Consider the following 22,132-nt stretch of genomic DNA (forward strand, 5'->3'; position numbering starts at 1 on the left):
TGCCTCTCGGTTATATTCAAATCAACAGCCACGTGAGAGCCCAAAGAATCCTGTAGAACTGGCTTTGCAACAACAGGTGGAGGAGAGAAAAACACTTGAGTTTCTTAAGTTGACTCATGGCAAGTTTCTGTTGAGTAACCACAAAATGAACCCTGGATAATAGAGCTACTTAATCATATTTATCGTATTTTTAGACATCATTTAACCTCAGTATGACGATTTGGACATTGTTATAACTCATAGTGTGTTATAGTGGTTAAAATAAAAAGTTGATGACTTCTGATCAATTAATGGGAACAATCTAAGCTTGTAAGTCATCGCATAATGACTTGTTTTTACACAGATTCCCATTTAATTCGGCATGTACTTTAAGTTAAAACTATTGCAGCGGCCCTGCAATGAATCCTCCTGGAGGTCAATGTTCACTTCATGTTAAACATTGTTTAACATGAAGTGAAATCAACTTTATGGTCATTTTAGAAGCTGCACGTTGTGGCTGTACTGAACTGTATTGCGTTTTCCTGAGGAGCTTATTCGTCAACGTGCGGGATAAACAATATCACTCAACGTCAACAAAAGCCTGCGCCCTGATCATGAAGTCGAATTAACAATGAAAAAGGTTTTAACCCTCTTGTTACCTTTATATTTACTGACATATTTTACCCTCGGGGTCAATTTGACCCCAGCAATTAAAACCTCCAGCAAATTATTAGAATTAATATTGTTTCCCAAGTTTAAGTGTGAGGTACTTTATGTTTGTTTGTTGACTACCTAAATAGCCCTTTAAAAATATAAAAAAGTTGATATTTCTTATATGTTTGACACAGTGAAAAACAGCCTGGGGTCAAATTGACCCCAAAGAACACCGACATTAAACATTGAATGGGGTCAAATTGACCCGAAGGTAACAGGAGGGTTAAACAAAGACAAAACATCAGGCTATAACACCTGAAGGAGTGAAGGGAGGAGTCATTGCAGGGTGTTGCATTCAATAGCTACATTAGCACACTGTGTGTGTGTGTGTGTGTGTGTGTGTGTGTGTGTGTGTGTGTGTGTGTGTGTGTGTGTGTGTGTGTGTGTGTGTGTGTGTGTGTGTGTGTGTGTGTGTGTGTGTGTGTGTGTGTGTGTGTTGTACACAAAAACACAGCATTTAGTTAACTATGTGTACATGTGTGTATCCAAAAGAAACAACATAGCATGTTGTTCAATACATGTTGTGTACGCCATTAATTCACTATTAACTTGAAAAACATTTAATTGTATTCTGTGTGTAATTTAAAGATATGTAAACTATGTGTGTGTCACTTCCCCGTCAGGTTAAACCACATGGCCACGAGTAGGACTCCTGTCTCGGACGTTACGACCTGTGCAGGTGCTTTTTTTTCATATTTGTGAAGCTCAGGTGAGAACAAGTCCGGAAGAGGCGTGGCCAGAAAGAGCAACTGGAAAGAGGGCGGAGCCAGACGCTGAACGCGCGCAGGTAGACCAGAAGGCGCTCGGGGTGGCTCCTGGGAACATGCGACGTTACACAAACAAGACAAACAGGCGACATCGGGCCGGTTATCCGACTGAATCCGTCCCATGGTGAATACTTTCTCTGGAGGAAGTTCAGGAGTCGCGGGCAGAAGAGCTGTGATTGGCGGGGAAGCCCTCCGTCCGCGAAGCCGGAGGAGTCGACGCCGACATGGAGCGCTGGTCTCGGGGCGTGTTTGATTGCGACATATAGCCGTCAACCGGATACCCGAGTTATTTTGATTAACGGTGAGTTCAAGGTGCTACATCGGGGGTTTATGGACGCGCAGTGCGAGGAGATGAGGGTCATGGAAACAAGTCAGAGAGTCTATCAACATATCGGGTTTCTAAAAAGATCTTCGTGATTGAATTTGCGAATGTGTTCCTAAATGCATCGACATAAAGGCCTTATTATAGAAACGGTTCTTTTAAAGATGTGTCTGGTTATTATTGGAAGTTTTTCCCAGCTTATGTGTATTTACAAGTAGTAGGAATAACATAATTAGGTCTACACACACTTAGTAGTAGGCTACTGCACTTAATTAACATGATATGGTACTTTATTTGAGGTTAAACTGTATACTACTTGATTCTACTCTACTACACACCAGAGGTAAATAGTGTCCTGTTTTACACACTGACAGCTTAATACAATATGTTGCATTATCATGGATTAATTCACATCCACCAGCCAAAACATGGACATCCTGTTTACACAGTAATCCATCACTGATAATAATTCAATAACAGAACATATAATAACTAAGTCTGCAGTTGGAAAAACACACACAGTATCTCGCTGTCAAGTATTTAAAGGCCCGGTCTTCACTTCTTAGATAGTTAATCAGAATAACAGTGTGATCTAGAGCCTCTCTCTCTCTCTCTCTCGCTCGCTCGCTCTCTCTCTCTCTCTCTCTCTCTCTCTCTCTCTCTCTCATGGATAAGGGGGAAGGTGCAGTTGATGCTGTTGGTCATTTGAAGTCACAGACTCCTGTAAGAAGTCAGGCCAGTTCAACTTGTGACTGACCATCCATATAAAGTTATTAACTCTGGCTGCGCAGTAGCGCATGCCTGTGGGCTGAGAGCGCTTCCAGTAGCTGGACAGGTTAATGATTGATCACTCTGTACACAGAGAATGATCACATGGGTCTCTCTGTTCACCAGTCTGCTTTTTATTTATTTTGTATGTGACCTGCAGACAATTCGCCTCATTCAAGCCGGTTTTAACATAATCGGGTGTTGTCCCTGTAAATTAAAGCATGCTCAGACTCGTGCCCTCTTGCACTTGTCTGGCTCTTGAAGCATCAGTTGGGTGCGAGTGCGAGCGATGGCTGACAATGTGGCTCTGCTGGTTGTTTTACGTAGATGTTCGGTTATCGCAAGGTAGCTGAGCGGGGAATGTGGGAGGTCTCCCCTGACTCACCGCTGCAGGCCTGATAAGCAGAAGATCTATGACTGCACAACCCTCACGTAACAATAAGAGCAAAGAACTCGCTGGGTTTCACCTTCTTCTTATTTCTAATTAAACGAGGGCGTGAAGCAAACGTCATCCTCGTGCTCGTTGCACCTGTTACTCCTACTGTCTACATGGTTTTTTTTTTTTAAAGCAAATTAAAAGATAGTTAAGAGGAGAACGTGAAGCTGCAGGCGGCCCGGCGTGAGGACTGCTGACATCACGCAGCACGACTATTACATAAGTATGTGTTGAACAGGATCCAGTCCGACTGGTGCCCCTAAACCAGATACCAGCTCATGTTTCCAGCTCTTTGTTTGTCACATTCCCTGCACGCGTGTGAGTCCTCTGAGCTTCAGCATGAATCACAGTGCAGAGAACAGTTATTCACTGTAGTTCACTGACACTGAATCCACCTGCTCACGTCTGAGGGACCTTTGTGTCTGCTTCTTGTTTCCTTTTGTTTCCCCCTCAGCGGTTCATCTCCCTTCTGTGATTGTCACTTTCGGGTGGAGGTCTGCATACGTAGGACACGACTGTCGTGTTCTCTTGGTGATAAGAAAAGATGCAGTATCGTGGATGTGATGAGAAGAGGGTGAACACATAAGTTGCCGGTGTGAGATTCACACCAGCGCACTATTTAGAAAGGTTGGCACAGAGCTACAAGCAGAACAATGCACACCAAGGGCTTTTTGTTAGGTCTCCATGGTAACCAAGGCCCAAATGGGAGCAAAGTGACCATCAAATAGGTTGTTTGGTGAGATGAGGGAGACCCAGAGAGAGCACTGGTTCCTAATTGGGTCTTTTAGGTTCCCAGTGCTGTCGTGTTCCACAAAAAGGTCTCACAACTGTCGTATGACCTTTGACCCTCAAGGCAGGTCGGCCAGGTGATGCTGATGGACAAAGACACTCAGTGGCTGTATCATCTCCTGGCCGAGGTCCAGCTGGAGAAGTTCTACCTGCGCCTCCGAGATGGCCTCAACATCACCCGCACCGAGCACTTCAACTACGTCAAGGAGTCCGACCTGGAGCAGATCGGGATCAGCAAACCCGGTGAGCCTGAACGCCTCCTTTGATCGTCGTCACCGGGTAGAAATCAATATCTCATCAGATGTTTCGTTCGTTTTTTTTTTTTTTTTACAGTTTAGATCTAAAGCTGCCGTGAAAATGAGAAATGACTTTCCCATGCTGCTCTCTGTATCTTAGTGTGTTGCTTATTGCTTCATTTCAAAATTAATTCATCTCTCCATCCTTCAACCAGATATTTAAAAGAGAGTGAAAACCACAAAGCTGATCCGGTAATCTATAGAGATGTTCTGTATGATTATGAGATAATCGGGTAGATCAACAGGAACAACTTCACTCTCCTTTTTTACTTCCAGCTCTGCCTCTCTTTAGTTCTAATATGAACTAGAATAGGAACAAATAATTATTTTCTTTACCATCTGATGATTGTTTTTTACACACTTTATTATCTGTTTTGTCTAAATTCTGCCAGAAAATAGTGAAAATAATTTTTTCCACCATTTTCCAGAGTTGTTTTGAAATAAATCTGATTTCTCGTGATGGATATGAATACATTCTTCTTCTTTTTTCCCCCTTCCAGCCCAAAGAAGATTATGGGATGCTCTGAAACGCCACAAGACCAATGCCCGAGCGCGGCCATGGACGCCCAAGGTCTGACGCGTGTAGCTCATGGCTGGAAAGTTCATATGGATTGTGTGACAGCTGAATGTGATGATTAATTTATTGATGCACACAGGCAGCCGGCGGTCGAGATCGGGACGGGGGGGAGCCGTGGAGCGGGGGAGGCCCGGCTCAGGGTCAGGAGGGGGGTAGCCGGGCTCTTCCGTGCCTGATCCAGGACAGCGAGCTGGTCCTGGGGGAGAAGCTGGGCTCCGGGTCCTTTGGGGTGGTGAAGAGGGGAGAGTGGCACACGCCTACCGGCAAAGTGGTGAGGGACACATTTGTGGAATTTATTTATTGTTTTTACGCTTGTTTTGCATTTATATTCTGTACAGATAGTCAAAGAGTACCGCACCCCAAGAAATAGCTGCAGCAAGCAGATACTTCTACTTTTTTTTTTTTAAAGCTCCTACAAACCAACTGTACGCTACCGGCACAGTTAGCGAGCAGCTGGTGAACACAGTGAAGCATTTAGCAGATGAGAAGCCCGAGATTTCCCTCAGGAGTTGAGGAAAAAAACAGCAGAATATAGTCATATTTTAGTAGAATACATTTAGGGTTTAACTCTTGAGAGATACGCATTAAAAAAACAGAAATTAGATTAAAAATATGCACATCTTGCAGCAAAGTGTTTAGGAAGTAAAAACTAAATGCACAACGCCAGTAGCTGGAATCAATTCTTCTAAAGGTTTAACCCTCCTGTTGCCTTAGGGTCAATTGGGGCGGCTGTAGCTCAGTGGGGTGAGAGGGTCATCCTGCAACCCCAAGGTTGTCGGTTCGATCCCCGCTCTCCCCATTAGTTGCAAGTCGAAGTGTCCTTGAGCAAGGCACTGAACCCCCAGTTGCTTCCCGGGCGCATCACTGCAGCCCACTGCTCCTTAATAACTAAGGATGGGTTAAATGCAGAGAACTAATTTCCCCTTGGGGATTAATAAAGTATATATAAATAAAAAATAATAATAAATTGACCCGATTCAATATTTAACCCTCCTGCCGCCTTAGGGTCAATTTGACCCGATTCAATGTTTAACCCTCCTGTTACCTTTATATTTACTAACATATTTTACCCTTGGGGTCAATTTGACGCCAGCAATTAAAACCTCCAGAAAATTATTAGAATTAATATTGTTTTCCAAGTTTAAGTGTGAGGTACTTTATGTTTGTTTGTTGACTCCCGAAAGAACACCGACATTAAACATTGAATGGGGTCAAATTAACCCTAAGGCGGCAGGAGGGTTAAATATCGAATCGGGTCAAATTGACCCTAAGGCAACACGAGGGTTAAAGTCACGACTAGGGTGGGGTTTGGGAGTCTCTGTGCTTGGAGACGGGGTTGTGATGGAGCCGTTCTCTCAGTTGCCAGTGGCAGTGAAGTCCCTGAGGAGCAGCATGGCCAGGCAGACGGACACGCTGACGGACTTCCTCCAAGAGGTGACCACCATGCAGTCGCTGGACCACCCCAACATCATCCGGCTGTACGGCGTGGTGCTCACGCAGCCCCTCAAGATGGTGAGACGTCTGGATGTTTGGAAACGTGGGAGAAGCGATGTGGACGGACTCAAACCGAGGTGCGTTCAGGAGCTTGACCCCCCCCCCCCCCCTGTTCCTCCAGGTAACGGAGCTGGCCCCGTCGGGCTCGCTGTACGACATCCTGCGCTCGCGGCAGTACGAGTACCCGCTGCTGCGCCTCTGGCTCTTTGCGTCCCAGATCGCGGCCGGGATGGACTACCTGGAGACCAGGAGGCTCATCCACAGGGACCTGGCCGCGAGGAACGTCCTGCTGGCGTCCAGGGAGATGGTGAAGATCGGGGACTTTGGCCTGATGAGAGGCCTGAGCCTGGAGACGGACCACTATGTGATGAGCGCACACAGGAGGATCCCGTTTGCGTGGTGAGGACCGCCGCGGCCCGGAGGAGGAAATAATACTTGGCATTCTCACCAACGACGTCTTTCTCCAGGTGTGCTCCAGAGAGTCTTCGCGTCGGCACCTTTTCGCATTCCTCAGACGTGTGGATGTTCGGCGTCACCATGTGGGAGATGTTCACCTACTGTGAAGAGCCGTGGTTCGGCCTGTCGGGCAGACAGGTACGCGCACGCCCCGCCCGCGCTCTGCTTTTGGCTGTCCGCATATTTGTCGCCGTGTTTTGGAATGCGTGTCCCCGCCCCGACGCGACCTTCCCTTTTGTGACGTCCTCCGTGACTCCGCGTGACCTCGTCTTTCATGCAGATTCTGTGGCGCGTGGAGAGGGAGGGGGAGCGCCTGGAGAAACCGCCGGATTGCCCGAAAGAGCTGTACGCCGTCATGAGGAGGTGCTGGGCCTGCAACCCCGTGGACAGACCCAGCTTCGTCCAGCTCACCGCGATTCTGGCGGAGGTCTGCGACTTCATGTGAAGCTTGAGGATGAAATCAGAGGAGGCCCTCGCTTCTTTCATTTTTAAATGCTGCATGATTTTTACATTTTTTATTTTGCCCCCCCCCCCCCCCCCCACGTCTGTTTTCCTTTGCAGGCGAGACCGATGGAAGTGAAAGCAACAAGAGACTTTGCAGAACCCAGAAAACTTGCCCTTGTGGCCAACGACCTTGTGACCGTCATAGAACATGGGTGGGTGAGAGAAAAGGAGGGTGGGGCTAAAAGAGTAAAGGAAATACTTTGACCGGCACAATGAGCCTTTGTTAAGATTAAACGGGGGTTTAAATCTCCAAACCGCATTCCAGCCCTCATCTCACGGAGGCCTTAATGTGCTTTGTTTGTTTGACCAGGTCTCTGAGCGACGACACTCTGACAAACACACATACGACATCCATTAAAATCAGCTCGGAATAAATTCTTTCTTTCTTGTGAATTAGCCTCAACAGACCTTTAAAATAAGTCATGCAGTAGAACCTCTCAATGAAATCTACCTCTCTAAGTGTGAAGCTCATTGGACATCAGTGACATTTACAAAATAAACCACTGTGAGAATACATATTATGTTGATTCTGTTGGTTTATTATTATTATTGCAAAATAGAAAGTACTGTGGGACAAGCTCATTCATGATAAGATGATATTCATCCCAATCATTTCAATAATGAATCATAAAATTGTGTGTTTTTTAAGCTTTTAGTTAATTCTTGACCTTTTGGGAAATTTATATTTAAAATAAAAAATCTGTAGCCTCCTGGACAGTTTATGATTAAAACGAGACTAAATATCTACATACAGGACTGTCTCAGAAAATTAGAATATTGTGATAAAGTTCTTTATTTTCTGTAATGCAATTAAAAAAACAAAAATGTCATGCATTCTGGATTCATTACAAATCAACTGAAATATTGCAAGCCTTTTATTCTTTTAATATTGCTGATTATGGCTTACAGCTTAAGAAAACTCTAAAATCCTATCTCATAAAATTTTAATATTTCCTCAGACCAAGTAAAAAAAAGATTTATAACAGCTGAGTGTTTGTCAAGGCTCAGGAAACCCTTGCAGGTGTTTCGAGTTAATTAGACAATTCAAGTGATTTGTTTAATACCCTACTAGTATACTTTTTCATGATATTCTAATATTTAGAGATAGGATATTTGAGTTTTCTTAAGCTGTAAACCATAATCAGCAATATTAAAAGAATAAAAGGCTTGCAATATTTCAGTTGATTTGTAATGAATCCAGAATGCATGACATTTTTGTTTTTTGAATTGCATTACAGAAAATAAAGAACTTCATCACAATATTCTAATTTTCTGAGACAGTCCTGTACATATAAGTTATGAGGGCTAACTCACTGATTTAAGACTCATCCCTACTTGTGCCGCTGTTTGACCCGCTTTAGGTCAAAGGTCACCTCCCAGTCGTCTCCTTCTCAAACACTTTTCTCTCTCTCTCTCTCTCCAGTCTGGAGCTGAGCGAGTGGAAAGGCCAGAACCAGAAGACGCTGACAGTCGGCTGGTTTCCCGCCATCCTCACTGCGCCGTCGTCGCACCCTTCTGCCGCCACCGTCGCCACGGCGGGCAACTCCGGGCCCAACCCCACTTTTTCCATCTCCACCCCGCTGAACGGCAGCCTGCAGCACACGGGCCACGGAGACACCAAACCCGAGCGCCGCTGGGGAGCGCCGGATAACCTGGACGAGTCAGTGACGCCGCGCATTCATTCCTCTCTGACGTACCTCGTCTGTTTGCTGTATTTATAAAGACATGCACCGCAGCCTCACCCCAGTTCGTATGGCTGTGAATGAATATTGGTGGTGGTCGGAGGGGCCGTAGGCGCTGATTGGCTGCCACGCTTCCGTCAGTCTGCCCCAGGGCAGCTGTGGCTACTGATGTAGCTTACCACCACAGGGATGACTGTGTGTGTGTGTGTGACTACTGGACTCTGTACTCTGTAAAGCGACTTCGGGTGCCTTGAGAAGCGCTATATAAAATAAATGATTATTATTATTATTATTATTATTTCCGTATTGAAGCTCCTGATTGTTGAGAACACCTCAACTCCTCACATCAGCTGTCTGATTAGTGTTTCCTGTTCTGATCTGTGCAGCAACGGCAGTGGGAAGACGGGCCCCGCCAGGGAGCGGGAGGACTCCAATCTGCAGCAAATGGCAGGTAGGCAACTCAAAATAATGCTCTGATATGGCTCAATATCATCTGGGTTTTGTAATGTTAAATTATTGTACTTACCATATCTTTTTATCGTCGTCCGGCTGCATTAAAATAGACGGTCGCGTCCTCGTTACTTAATGATTCATTAATTTTATTCTCATCCTCATTAGCTCCTCCTCCTAAAGTCCACCGATAACTTCACCTTCTCACAAATCATGTCAATATACATGCTCCAGTAATAAGCTCTATAGTCTGTAGAAAAAGGGCTGCCACCCTTTTCATATTTTCATATTTCATCTTACATCACTGATGTATAATGCAGCCTCGGGGGTCGTGATCTGTGTTGTGCAGACCCTAAAATGCCGTGAAAAGTTTGGCATATAGCTTAATAAAAGTATTTATAATTACATTTATAACACATTTTATTATAAAAAGCTGCTTGCGATTTAAATTATGAAACAACAAGCCTCTTCAGCTGAAGTTATGTATTCATTCATTCTCAGCAGAGTGCCCTCTGGTGGCTTCTTCAGGCTCCTAGCAGCTCAACATGCACTTTAAAAATACTGTTAATAATGTAACAATGTTACGTGACACGGGTTAAATATATCCGTGGTTTACAGAAAACATGTCCTGATCATCCCTCCACCATATATTTATTATTAATGTCAATAAATTGGGTTTGTATGTGTGCGTCTACTTCTGATGCAAGTCACTCAGCTTCCACACCACCTGCGTAGAAACAGCTGGCTCAGCAGGTATTGTCATATTTGTACTCAAAGTTAAAATCTTCTGACCTGTAGGAGGGTGAATGTTCATGTGCAGTGTGTTTACGTGTTAACGTGGGTTTTACTCACAGTATGCCACCAATGCAGGTACACCAAATTGCAAGTTTTAGCCGATAAAAAAGAAAGAAAAAAGTTGCATGCATTACAGATGAAGATAAAGAAGCAGATATGTTTGTCATCAGATTGTTCAATCCTCCAGAAGCTGAAAGGGCTTCCATTCTCCACATGTTAATAGGACATGTGCTGTGAATACATCTTATGAATAGGGTGATAAAGTCCCTCGCTGCCTCTTCATGATTAATGTTGAATCCTGCATTAAAAAGGCCTTCCTGTGTCTCCAGGTATGTCTAAGAGCCTGGAGTCCGTTGTGAATGGACAGCGGCCGAGTGCTCACACGGTCGGGGCGCTCCGAGTGGACCAGCAGGGCCGGCTCGTGGTCCCCGTGATGCCGGCTCGCAGCGTGGTGACCTCTGACCCGCGGCGGTTCAGCGAGGCCAGCATCATGCCGCCTCCCCGGCCGCCGCCGCCCAACCTGAAACGCCTGAACCTGATGAAAGCCCAGCGGAGGCCCACGGCCCACCCGGTCCAGGGGACCTCCTGGACTCCGCCCCTGGTCCTGTCTCCTCCGGCGCGTTACCCGCCTCACCAGGGCCTCGGGGGCTCCAACCTGGCCAAGATGGCCCAATTGGCTCGCTCGACCCCGCAGCTGGACGAGTGCACGGACACCCGAGAGCGGGAGAGGGAGCGGGAGAGGGAGCGGGAGAGGGAGCGGTCGAGGGAGCGAGAAAAGGCCCACGTGCAGAACACGAGGGAGAGTCTCACCGCGCAGGTAACCCGAGTTCTGATCTGTTGGCTTCTTCTTCTCAAAGCTCGTCCGTCGTATTGAAGCTGTCGCTCGGCTCCCCTCAGATCATGGAGGCGGTTCACGGAGTGACCATCGAAGAGGTCCACGCTGCGCTCCAACGCAACGACTGGAACCCGGTGCGAGCCCAACAACAACTCAAGGTCAGGCCACCGCGATGACAGACTTTCAAAAGTGTAGTTTGGGAAAGTGTATTTAATTTAGATAAATAGAGCAAATATACAATGTGTCAAGAAGTAGCCTTAATAATGTATCTGCTCCCTTTTTAAAGTGCAACTTTAATCGATTGTAAATATGTAATTTGATATTATTATTATTATTATCTTTATTTAAAAGGGACCATGTACAGTTAAAACATAAACGTCACCATTCGATGCTACCATAGTGTAGCTTCAGCTCATTTGCATCTGTAGTCCCCTGTCAGACTGTACCACATAAAACAATAACAAACAGTATATTTGTTAATAGTAGGATTAATACACACAATGCAAAGTTACAGTACATCATTTCAAATTTAAGATGAACATACCATTCAAAAGTAAGTATTACAAATCATTAAGAGTAATTAATACACACCATTAAAAGCAAATAATAAAAAAACATAATATTTTTGATATTTTGTGTGTGATTTCTGAAACGACTTGTAGTTAAGAAAACTGAAGCATGTTGCACTCCAGGACATACCCTCGGCCGTGGTGTCACAGCAGGCGCGTTGCATTTGAATGCTGATGGAAACACCTGCACAGAGGTGCAACTTACCTGCACATGTCAACCCTCTGGAAGAAAACAATCCTGGAGGGGTTCGTGGACATGCGTGTCTAAAGATGTTTTGAACCACGTCTGATCCCCGTTCCTCTTGCTTGATGCCGTTCCAGTTGGAGCAGCTGTACTTGCTGAGCCTCTGCTCCAGAGAAGACTGCCTGAAGATCCTCTCCAAGTACCAGTGGAACCTGCAGCTGGCCAGCAGCTACCTGATCCGATGGTCGCGGGAGGAGAGGCCCGCCGTCGGGACCGAGAGACGAGTCTGAAGGGATTTTATAGCTGATTTATTTTTTATTTTTTGTACATGTATTCATTCATAAGTGCTCGACTTGTTCAGTAACTATTGTGGCACCGGAGGCTGCCCGACACAACTTTGGGAACAGATGGGAGCTCCAATAAATATATAAGTGGAGAAGTGAAGTTGTATGAATGTAGAAAAGGAAAAGACTTCTGACGGGAATTCAACAAAAAGACTACTGATGACTGTTTTTGTATTTTTAATGTTGTTCAGCACATTTTGTGCATCTTGCAAATATGTTTTTGTATCTTAATGCATCTGTGTAAATATTGTATGAGAAATGACTATTGAATAAAAGTGATTCTCTGGTCTAAATGCTAAGGCGCTGTGTGGAAGAGCATGTTTACTGTGTATTGTATATACTGTGTATCGTATAGCACTCAAGGAACTTTGTGGTGTGTTCAAGTGCATTTTAAATGAATTTGTTTTAAGACGGATTTCATTGACTTTAGACATCAACCCTCAGACCCTAGATATGCAGTAATTTTCATGTGGGAAAACTATATAAATATATATTATATATATATGTGTATATATAGACACATATATATATATATATATTCAAACACACACATGTACACAGTGTGGTTGTAAGCTACTCACTGCCTACATAGAACCAGACCCTGAATGTGTGACTCTTAGAATAAGAAGCACAGGATTGAGATCATGGGTGGACGATTAAAGTTTGAGACGTTGGTCCAGCAGCACTGAGTCATGGACAGACATGTACAGACAATACTCCTGAAACACCAGGTCAGTATGTCCCACGTGGGTCCAGAGGGAGGAGCTGTCTGATATTCAATGTTTGACTTGGGAGGTTGTTTTCTCTCCCTTTGTGTCATCTGAAGTGGGTCAAGGATGAAGTCTTGACAGCTTTACAAGTGCATGTTGTGTTGAGGAAGTTACCCAGCAACTAAGAGCAGAGTGTGAGTTGAGCTGAACATTGGCTGGTGTTGTTGATTTCCTTCTGAAGCACAGAAACCAGATGTTCCACATTTAGACTTCAGGTTTCCCAGGGCCTTCCCAAAAATGCCCCCGGAGGAGAAGAACACAGAAAACATAAATACGGCTTCATATAGCATTTGTTTTATTTCGGACAGGGAGAGTATTTTTTTAATTCAGTAAAAATGAAAGAACTAAATTACAAAATAGTTGACACAGGAAACTGATGCAACAGATCCTGCAGAGATAACTGATTGGCTGTGTGTCTTAAGAGGATCATCAAACTGACACAATGAACAAATAATTGCTGTACAACTTGATAGTAGTGTGTATTATATATATAATATTAAATATTAAACCTTTATTGTAAACTTCGCCGGTCAGCTATTCATTTGGAGTCAAATCTTTGGAGAAAGAGACGGAGAAATGAAGATGAAGCTGAAGTTTAAAGTCCCCGGCACTCCAATGCAGAGTAACTGTAAGCGACGCCTACATTATTCCTGACGGTTTACAAAAGTCAGTTCTATCAATTAATTTCACAATGTCTGATCGTTGACAGTTAAACATCTAATCCATGTCCACCGTCATATCGATCATTTAACAATCATGTCTAATCAAGCCATTGGCTCGTGCACGTGTGGTAACATAGACAGTAGATACACCTCACACCCAAATACTGTCATGGTAAAATAAAAGAATGAAGACAATAGATATAATGCAATGCTTTATTATGAAGTCCATTGATGTAAGGTCCTGACTTCTTTGTGTGATTATTGACTTGAGATCGGACGGCGTTCTTGTTGGATGCCGCACATACAGAGCACATCTTCATCAACCAAAACTAAGAGACAGTCATACTCAGTATTGAGGTCTACAGTGTGATGGAGGAGGATTGGAGGAGAAGAAGTATGGGAGCCAAATCCAGGCCAAATAGTTTTGTTCGTTTGAGAAGAAAAAAAAGTGCACCTAAAGATTTCAGTGTTAGTCTTGACTTGAACTTTTAAAAAAAGAATTCGAAATAAGAATGTGTATGAAAAGTTTCGAATCTTATTTGTTCAGGTTAAAATCTTTTTTTTCAGGTTCAGGTTTTTGAACCCTCTTTGTTTTAGGACAGGAGAACTGGTGGTGGTCAGAGTCGTCATCATCAGCCATCTTTGTTTTGACGCTGGGTGGGAAGCAACTGCTGCTGCTTGAGGTGGACGGAGCTGCAGAGTTTTTTCGAACCCTCTTTGTTTCAGGACTGGACAACTGGTGGCGGTCAGAGTTGTCATCATCAGCCATCTTTCTTTTGACGCTTGAGGTGGACGGATCTGGAAGGTCTTTCGGGATCTTGTTGATTTCTGTTTCCCGGTTCTGACCGAGGTCCATTATCTCAGAACAGGACTGTACACTGCAAACAAAGGACAAATTACATGAATAAACTCCCACATTCAAATAAAGTAGGATGGATTAAGTGTTCCCTTCTACACACACCAATACAAGTTCAATAACTGAAATCTGAACATCAACTTACTAGGGGCTGAGATGGTATCTGCTGACCATGTGCTGCATGCTGGTGAACTGATGCTCGAGCACTTGACGGGGTGAAAGTCTCTTGGCGGCATCAAACTCAAGCATCCCACGGAGGAGGTCCCCAAAGATAAGCCTGTCACTCGACTCGGCACATTTATCAACCGTCGTTTTACTCCTGAAGCGCTGGGTCTGGAAAATGAAGAACCAATAAGAGCGGTCAGGAATATCTTAAGTTACCTCCAGAAAAGAATTTTTTTAAAGTGAATAATACAAAAATAACAACACCTACCTTCAAGATGTGATACAGCGAGCTGAATTTCATCAACCTGTTCTCTCTCGACGGAATCCCGGTCTCACGAAAGATCTGTGCAGGTGTCTGAAGAGATTGTGTTATTGTTAGAAATGACATTCTGAGTGCAGTAAAAGTGGACAAACAGGCAGACAGACCCACATATTCGACAGTATGTTAGAAATACAACATAGACAGAATTAACCGGACAAAGAGATAGTCAGCAAGGTCAGAGTCGTGGTGAAGTGACAGGTACCTTGAGTTTCCAGATACGGTTCTTGGAGTTGCCGTCATATTGGAAAAAACAGTCAGTTGTCAGTCCTGGGGTGAGCAGCGTGTCCGATGGATGACCTTGAGTCTCCACTATGTACCTCACCTGAAGATACAACATCAACGTCAAGTCACAACGGAGTCAGCGAGTTTCAACCAATTAATTTGTATATACATTTTCATGACCACCAGAGCAACTGCTCCAATTAACCCTCCTGTTACCTTAGGGTCAATTTGACCCCATTCAATGTTTAACCCTCCTGTTACCTTTATATTTACTGACATATTTTACCCTTGGGGTCAATTTGACCCCAGCAATTAAAACCTCCAGAAAATTATTAGAATTAATATTGTTTTCCAAGTTTAAGTGTGAGGTACTTTATGTTTGTTTGTTGACGACCTAAATAGCCCTTTAAATATATAAAAAAGTTGATATTTCTTATATGTTTGACACAGTGAAGAACAGCCTGGGGTCAAATTGACCCGAAAGAACACCGACATTAAACATTGAATGGGGTCAAATTGACCCGAAGGTAACAGGAGGGTTAATACAACTTAGCAACAACAGGGGTCATAAAAAGGTTTCCATTTACTACACACAGACACACAAGTAAATCCGATGATTAAACTACCCATCGTACTCACCATGTCATATTCAGTCCTGCCGGGGTAGAGGAAGCATCCGAGGTAGAGGGAGGCAGCGATGCAGCCCAGGGACCACATATCCGTGGCCTCGGTATACGGTAGGCCCAAAAGAATCTCTGGAGACCTGAGACGTGAAAAAAACAAAAACATGATCACACTCGCCATGATGACAACGTCCACGAATTTGAGAGGCATCTGTATTATTTACAACTTGAAGCATATGACCTCTACTACGACCCCGACAGATCCAACATGGTTCCGGTCACTCACCTGTACGGAAGGGACTGAATGCGGGCGCCCTGGGCCGCGTCCGACACCTCGTGGGCCAGGCCAAAGTCGATGACTTTAAGCCTGTAAGGCTCCTGCGCGTGGTTCACCAACATAATATTCTCGAACTTGATGTCTGCGTGTATTATCGCAGCAGCCTTCATGTAATCAAGTGCATTGGCGACCTGAAAAGTTATTAAAGTCAGTCATTTCCGAATACGATGTTCAATCAATGTGCTTATTAGATAAGAACTGCAGTAGAACGTACCTGCTTGACAATGGGTCTGATTTCTTTCAGAAGGAGAGGTTGAAATGATCTGTCCTTCATGAAGTCAAGAAGACTTTTGTCCAGGTGCTCAAACTCCAGACAGAAGTATTGGTTGCAGGTGAAAGCTCCGTACCATTCAACCAGGTTGCTTTGGTCAGAGTCCATCAGTTGAAGTGTCAAAAGGATATTGTTAGAGTTGGAAATCGGCACACCACCTAGACGACACTCACTGGAAGAAAGAGGCGTACTCTTACGTTACATCTATCTTAGAGTATGCAGCATTTTAAATAGCCGAAAACAGTTCTGAAGGGGCGGTGTCGATCTTCTCCGAGGTCGTCCACACAAACAATGAATACAATGAGCTCTTTCTCTAGTCATCTTCTTTGATGAGTGCAGTGCAGCATTCAGTGTTTTCCATTTTACACATAATCTATATGCAAACAATACTATCTCAGTATCAGTTTCTTCTTTCAATGCAAGTTCAGGAGTCCCGGTGGCAGCCCTGTCATTTGAAATGCCAAGTGTCTTGTTTAAGCCTTTTCAATGTAGTCTAATTTCAGCTGCAGTACATTATTAACAGCATATCAGCATCTCAGTTCTACTCCTCCTCCTTATTTCTGCTTCCTCAGCCTTCCAGCATCGAGATATCTGTTGATGAGACTGCCATCTTTTCCTTCATGTAATTCAACTGGCTTCAATCTATAATATTAACATACAGTCACTCAACATCTTTAGATCTGATTGTGTTTCTGTTTAATAATTTGATTGGCTATCACCACAACTATGGAAGGAACACAAATAAGATTACATCTTTTCATTTATCAAGCATATTTATGATTTCTTTTATGATTCTCTGGGGTCACTGATTCTAAACCTGCTGCTACCTCCTCTTAATAGTCTGTCCTCAACATAGATTGTTGTGTGCTTCTATCCTCTTTTGAAATAGGATGGAATTCCTAAATTTTCAATAATAATAATCTTAATAAACAGTCAACTTCTAGAAGAAAAGAGAAATAAAATTGTCAATCAATGCAGGAGAACCATGTCTTGTCTGAACTCACAGCGTCATCATTGTGCTTGGGTAAGGAATGTCATAATAAGTCGGCCTAATTATTAAAGAACGGGTTACACATTTATTTATTTGTCAGTGTCCCCATGATCAGTGTTCTCTCTACCACTGCAGGCTGTTGTCATGCAGAGTACTGAAGTGGTTCTGACTGAGACTGCTTAACCCTGTGGTGGATAAGGACCCTGACTATAATTAAAATCTGTTATGGGGCCCCATCTATGGGCTGCTGACCCACCTGTTGGACATAAGGTTTGAGGAACTAAACTTGTGTGGCTGTTGATAGATCAGTGCTTATGGATTTGGAGGAGGAGCTGGATACAGACTATACAGGACTTAAGGTCCATGTTTCTCTGCTGTTTATTTTATCTGTTTGTCGTCTGACCTGAGCTTCTAAGTCATAGAAGTTCATGTACTTTAGTCCTACTATCCCTTTCAGTTCGGTCTGTATGGTCACAGTCACTGATGATTCTATTGATAACCTAAAACTGTTCAGTCATGCTATATTCTTGTCATTCTACAACTCTCTGATTCTATCTAAATAAGCTGCTCATCCCTCACCATCAAATGGTGGCATCATCATTATCTTAGAACCATCAACCTTTTTCTCAGTTTTTATTATTTTTAATGTGAACTGCTAAGAGAGAATATAAAATAGATGACTATATAAAATAATAAAGGGATCAATTTAAAACTGAATAGCAATTTATCAGTTAATTTAAAGAAAAATTAAAACTTTGGCAAAACAATGCATTCTGCTCTGCTGTCTATTTTAGATTAGTGTTCTTTAGGTTTGGGTATAAACTGCTGTCCTGCTGCTGAGCTTGGCCCATTGTTTGACCTGGTTGAAATTGTACTCAAACCCTTTTATCTGGTCATATCTGTCTTTTGCATCTTCTACATCCTTGTCTATGCTTTTCCTCATGTACTTCTGCCCACTTCAGGCCTGCTCTGTCCTTCACTCGTTCTTTCAACCAATCTACTGTCATCTCTCCTTTGGGTGGGCTCGTCATTATGTGTTGTTGTGTTCTTTTATATTTTATCTGAACTGCAAATGTCCGTTTTCTGTTAATATTATATAAAAAATAAAACTATGTTTCAGACAGAAAGCTGATGGTCACACACTCTATCAGTTTATGGGAAACATTTGCACATCGCATAAACAGGTGTCAGTTTCTTAACAGCTCATGAGAAATCGATAATAACCACTATTTTTCCAAAACAGTAAACCCAAAACTATCCTTTGAAACCGACTAAAATAAAAATAAACCTCAGTTTTTTAAACGGTGATGAGAAATCGCATTACTGTAATAATAACCACTGTCTTTTCCCAAGAAAAAACAGTAAACCCAACACTATTCTCTAAAACTGTCAATCAAAACAGATAAACAAATAAAAACTCAGTACTAAAACAGTGATGAAATCAATTACTCGTACGCCGGACGGCATTACTGTAATAATAACCACTATTGTTTCTTAAAATCAATAGTAAACCCAACACTATATCTTATCTTCTCTTTGTCACTGTCCTCTCTCAACTCGCGGTGATCCGCTGCAGCCTCTTACAGCTGTTCTCTCCCTTCTGTGTTTACGTTTCTGCTCTTGCCTTATTGCAGTGTTTAAGCTGAGTTTCCTCGTTGTTTCCTCAATCTCAAACTCGTAACTGCTCTTCAATCGCCATATGGGTGTTCTTTACTCGGCAGCGTGCCTTTCAAAACAATAAATCCTTATTTGTCACTCGTGAAATTCAACAGACTAGAGCTTGCGTTGACACCGTGAGGTTTCGACTCTGCTTTGTTGATTCCACTTTGACAACATGTATTCACCACCGGTATTCAACATTCATTCACAGTTTATGCATTACACATGTGTTTAATTTCGTTCGACTCTCCAGCGTTATTCCAACGTTACCCGCCGGCCTCACTTCTTTTAGAGGGCTTTAAACCCCGGTTTCTTTCAGGGTTCGACTCTCCAGCGTTATTCGCCGGCCTCTCTTCTGTTAGAGGGCTTTAAACTAGCCGACTCTCCAACGTTACCCGCCGGCCTCTCTTCTGTTAGAGGGCTTTAAACTACGCGACCCCGGTTACTTTCGGGGCCGACTCTCCAACGTTACCCGCCGGCCTCTCTTCTATTAGAGGACTTTAAACTATTCTTTCAGGGTTCGACTCTCCAGCGTTATTCGCCGGCCTCACTTCTTTTAGAGGGCTTTAAACTACGCGGCCCCGGTTTCTTTCAGGGTTCGACTCTCCAGCGTTATTCGCCGGCCTCACTTCTTTTAGAGGGCTTTAATGTCAAACTGTATCGTGATTTCCCTTTTTACGCTTTATTTTATTTATTTAAATCAAGTCAAAAATTTCTGCAGTTTCAATACTCCTGATCAATTTTAGAGTATTCAATCTGACTGATTTGAAATAAACGGGTTCAGTCTTTACCTTTTGTTGACACCGGCGTTCGATCAGTTTCTTGGAGTGGGCCTTGAAAGCAAGTGGTCCGTCTTCTCGTGCTCGTCCTTCTCAGGTCTCTGGACCGGATTTCACAACCATTCTCTTGCTACCATTTGTTAGAGTTGGAAATCGGCACACCACCTAGACGACACTCACTGGAAGAAAGACGTTACATCTATAAGCGTTTTATTCAGAAATCAGGATACAAGTAGACATCATGCATGGACCCTTCTCCAGAGCTCTGACCAGTGGCCCCAGCCCTGGAGAAAAAGACCACGACTTAGAGTATGCGGCCATTTCAAATAGCCGAAAGGCACAGTTCTGATTCGTCAGGAGATAAGGGCGGTGTCTTCTCATTGGTTCTTGTTGCCAGCTCCTCTGCCGCTCCTTCATTGGTTCTTCTCGTAATGAGTTCACATGTTGTGAAAAGGTGGGGAAGAGGAGATAGTTGATTTCATAAACCCTCTCTTGTAACAAAACTTCCTTCGGGCCTTATCTCTTCAGGAATGAGGCGTGGATCTTCACCGAAGTTCGTCCACACACCGGGGGCTTCTTCCCACGTGTGAGTGTGTGCGTGTGAGGGGATCGGTGAAGGGGGTCAGTGAGGAGAGACAGTGAGGGTTTAAAGTGTCTAAGAAGGAGAATAAATGGCCCCATCTGGACCCTTGTTATCTATCCTCCCGACGAGGTAAGGACTGTGATTGCTCTTTCTAAACAATGAATACAATGAGCTCTTTCTCTAGTCATCTTCTTTGATGAGTGCAGTGCAGAAGGGGGTTTACATCAACATTCCTTAGGTGTCACTGTTATCTTTCTTTAGATCAGCTCAGACACCAGAGTGCTCCGCTGGAGGTTTTAACTTCCATTCAGTGTTTTCCATTTTACACATAATCTATATGCAAACAATACTAAGCTATGCTAAACTATAATATATATTCTTTAACAATATCCACCTGGCGATACACAACAGATCACAGACAGATGTTACATAAGTATTGTATTGTATTGTAGGCATTTCTTCAAATACAGTTGATGGAACAGCTGTACAAAGCTTTGTTGCACAAGTTTTACAAACACACTTTGACGTGCATGTCTCTCATACCTCTTCTCTGGCCTGCGTGGCTAGATAGCCATGATTCCTCAACATTTTGATGGCAACAGTCTTGTTGTCAGCGACATTCGTGCACTTAAAAACCATGCCAAAGGTGCCCTGCCCGAGGACAGACTCCACCAGGTACCTGGAGGAGTCCGACTTCAGCAAGTCACCAATTTCTACACGGTTCAGTTCGGATGGGGCGCTTTCCATGTTTAAAGCCCCCGGATGTGACACCTGCTGGCAGGAAGTCGAAGCTGAGAGGAGTGCAGATATGGACACAATATTTAGTCACAATGTAACGCTACAACGGTAACATTTCGATAAAGGTTATGATGCGAGAACAACCGGCAAAGTAAAGGAACTTACCGATTTCGGCAGATGTCGGCGCTTGAGATGTTTTGAGATCTGTTGGGATTTCCTCCGCCAAATGTTGGAAATAACAGCGTGTTTATCCCAAGTTCGGAGGGATGCGAGTTGGCGGGAGATTCAAAGTTCACAAGTGATGGTTTGAAGGTCCAGGTAGAAAGTTGTGGCTCTCTCTCTGGGTTTCTGAAGGCACTGATCACTCATATTGGGTGTCTCCATGTAGTAGTCGTGGTAGAGGTCATATGCATTCCATTCCAGAACCCCACATTCTAAACCTGCCTCCCATATTAAATTCGGTTTTGAATGAACCAAAATGGCTGAATAAAAGGTTATTATGATATTCATTGTATCATAAGCCAGACTTGGTGGATGCAACCCTTTACTTGTAAAGAACACACACATTTTAGTCCCATATTTGACTCAATTGTTTGACAAAAACAATAAAACTTGTAGAATATCTGCATTATGAACACAATAAAATCCTCTTTAACAGCAAGTTCAGATACACACATACTATACATATCTTTAATGTATTAAAAGGCCACATATGTACCACAATTATCAATATAAGTGCCTCCAATTTAACATCGTCGTAGTGCATTCACCTGAGATTAAATCTCAAGTGCACAGAGAGCAGCAGAAACGTCTCTTGTGAAACCTATACTAACATATCACCACCTTTGAAAGTTGTTTTTTAGCGATCTTTTAAACAAACAATTGGCTCTTTATACATCGAGCATTTAACATTTTAATTTTCTATATATTCTTGGTATATAATAAATATGATAATATTGTGGTAATATGATAATATTGTCGTCAAAGTTACACTTTTGGCATATTCTAATTACTAAGAAAGCACACTTTGTTATTACTATGCTATATTACTAAAATGGAGAAATATATTTTGGGCTGAAGTATTGCTTCAACATAATATCTATCATCTAGGTGCACACGCACACGTGATCCAAGCAGGGGAAAGTGCTTCAGTCACGAATAGTCGTCGCAATCTTGTGCATTTCTCAGTTTAC

The 22,132-nt window shown here is 43.3% G+C and overlaps 2 protein-coding genes across 3 annotated transcripts; one reads left to right on the forward strand and one right to left on the reverse strand.

Moving 5' to 3' along the window:
* The first annotated feature begins 1,462 nt into the window (after nucleotides 1–1,462).
* On the forward strand, nucleotides 1,463–12,260 carry tnk1 (tyrosine kinase, non-receptor, 1). Of its 2 annotated transcripts, none has more exons than XM_056442962.1 (14): nucleotides 1,463–1,761; nucleotides 3,844–4,018; nucleotides 4,572–4,642; nucleotides 4,728–4,919; nucleotides 6,008–6,160; nucleotides 6,264–6,541; nucleotides 6,610–6,736; nucleotides 6,879–7,025; nucleotides 7,160–7,254; nucleotides 8,526–8,762; nucleotides 9,171–9,235; nucleotides 10,359–10,846; nucleotides 10,927–11,022; nucleotides 11,755–12,260. In XM_056442962.1, the coding sequence occupies exons 2-14, from the start codon at nucleotides 3,856–3,858 to the stop codon at nucleotides 11,905–11,907; spliced, it is 2,265 nt and encodes a 754-aa protein (XP_056298937.1). In that variant the 5' UTR covers nucleotides 1,463–1,761; nucleotides 3,844–3,855; the 3' UTR covers nucleotides 11,908–12,260. The 2 variants fall into 2 exon arrangements, with proteins under 2 accessions (XP_056298937.1, XP_056298936.1); XM_056442961.1 differs by having other exon boundaries at nucleotides 1,464–1,761; nucleotides 3,840–4,018.
* Nucleotides 12,261–13,592: 1,332 nt separating this feature from the next.
* Nucleotides 13,593–16,378, reverse strand: LOC130211811 (homeodomain-interacting protein kinase 1-like). The gene is made up of 7 exons (XM_056442806.1): nucleotides 16,133–16,378; nucleotides 15,868–16,049; nucleotides 15,598–15,721; nucleotides 14,939–15,058; nucleotides 14,683–14,769; nucleotides 14,395–14,582; nucleotides 13,593–14,271 (listed from the first exon to the last, which is right to left on the reverse strand). Exons 1-7 carry the CDS (start codon nucleotides 16,295–16,297, stop codon nucleotides 13,929–13,931), a joined length of 1,209 nt encoding a protein of 402 aa, XP_056298781.1. The 5' UTR covers nucleotides 16,298–16,378; the 3' UTR covers nucleotides 13,593–13,928.
* Between the last annotated feature and the right edge of the window lie 5,754 nt (nucleotides 16,379–22,132).

The sequence above is a fragment of the Pseudoliparis swirei genome, chromosome 21 (genome assembly GCF_029220125.1).
Source record: "Pseudoliparis swirei isolate HS2019 ecotype Mariana Trench chromosome 21, NWPU_hadal_v1, whole genome shotgun sequence".
Classification (NCBI taxonomy): Eukaryota; Metazoa; Chordata; class Actinopteri; order Perciformes; family Liparidae; genus Pseudoliparis; species Pseudoliparis swirei.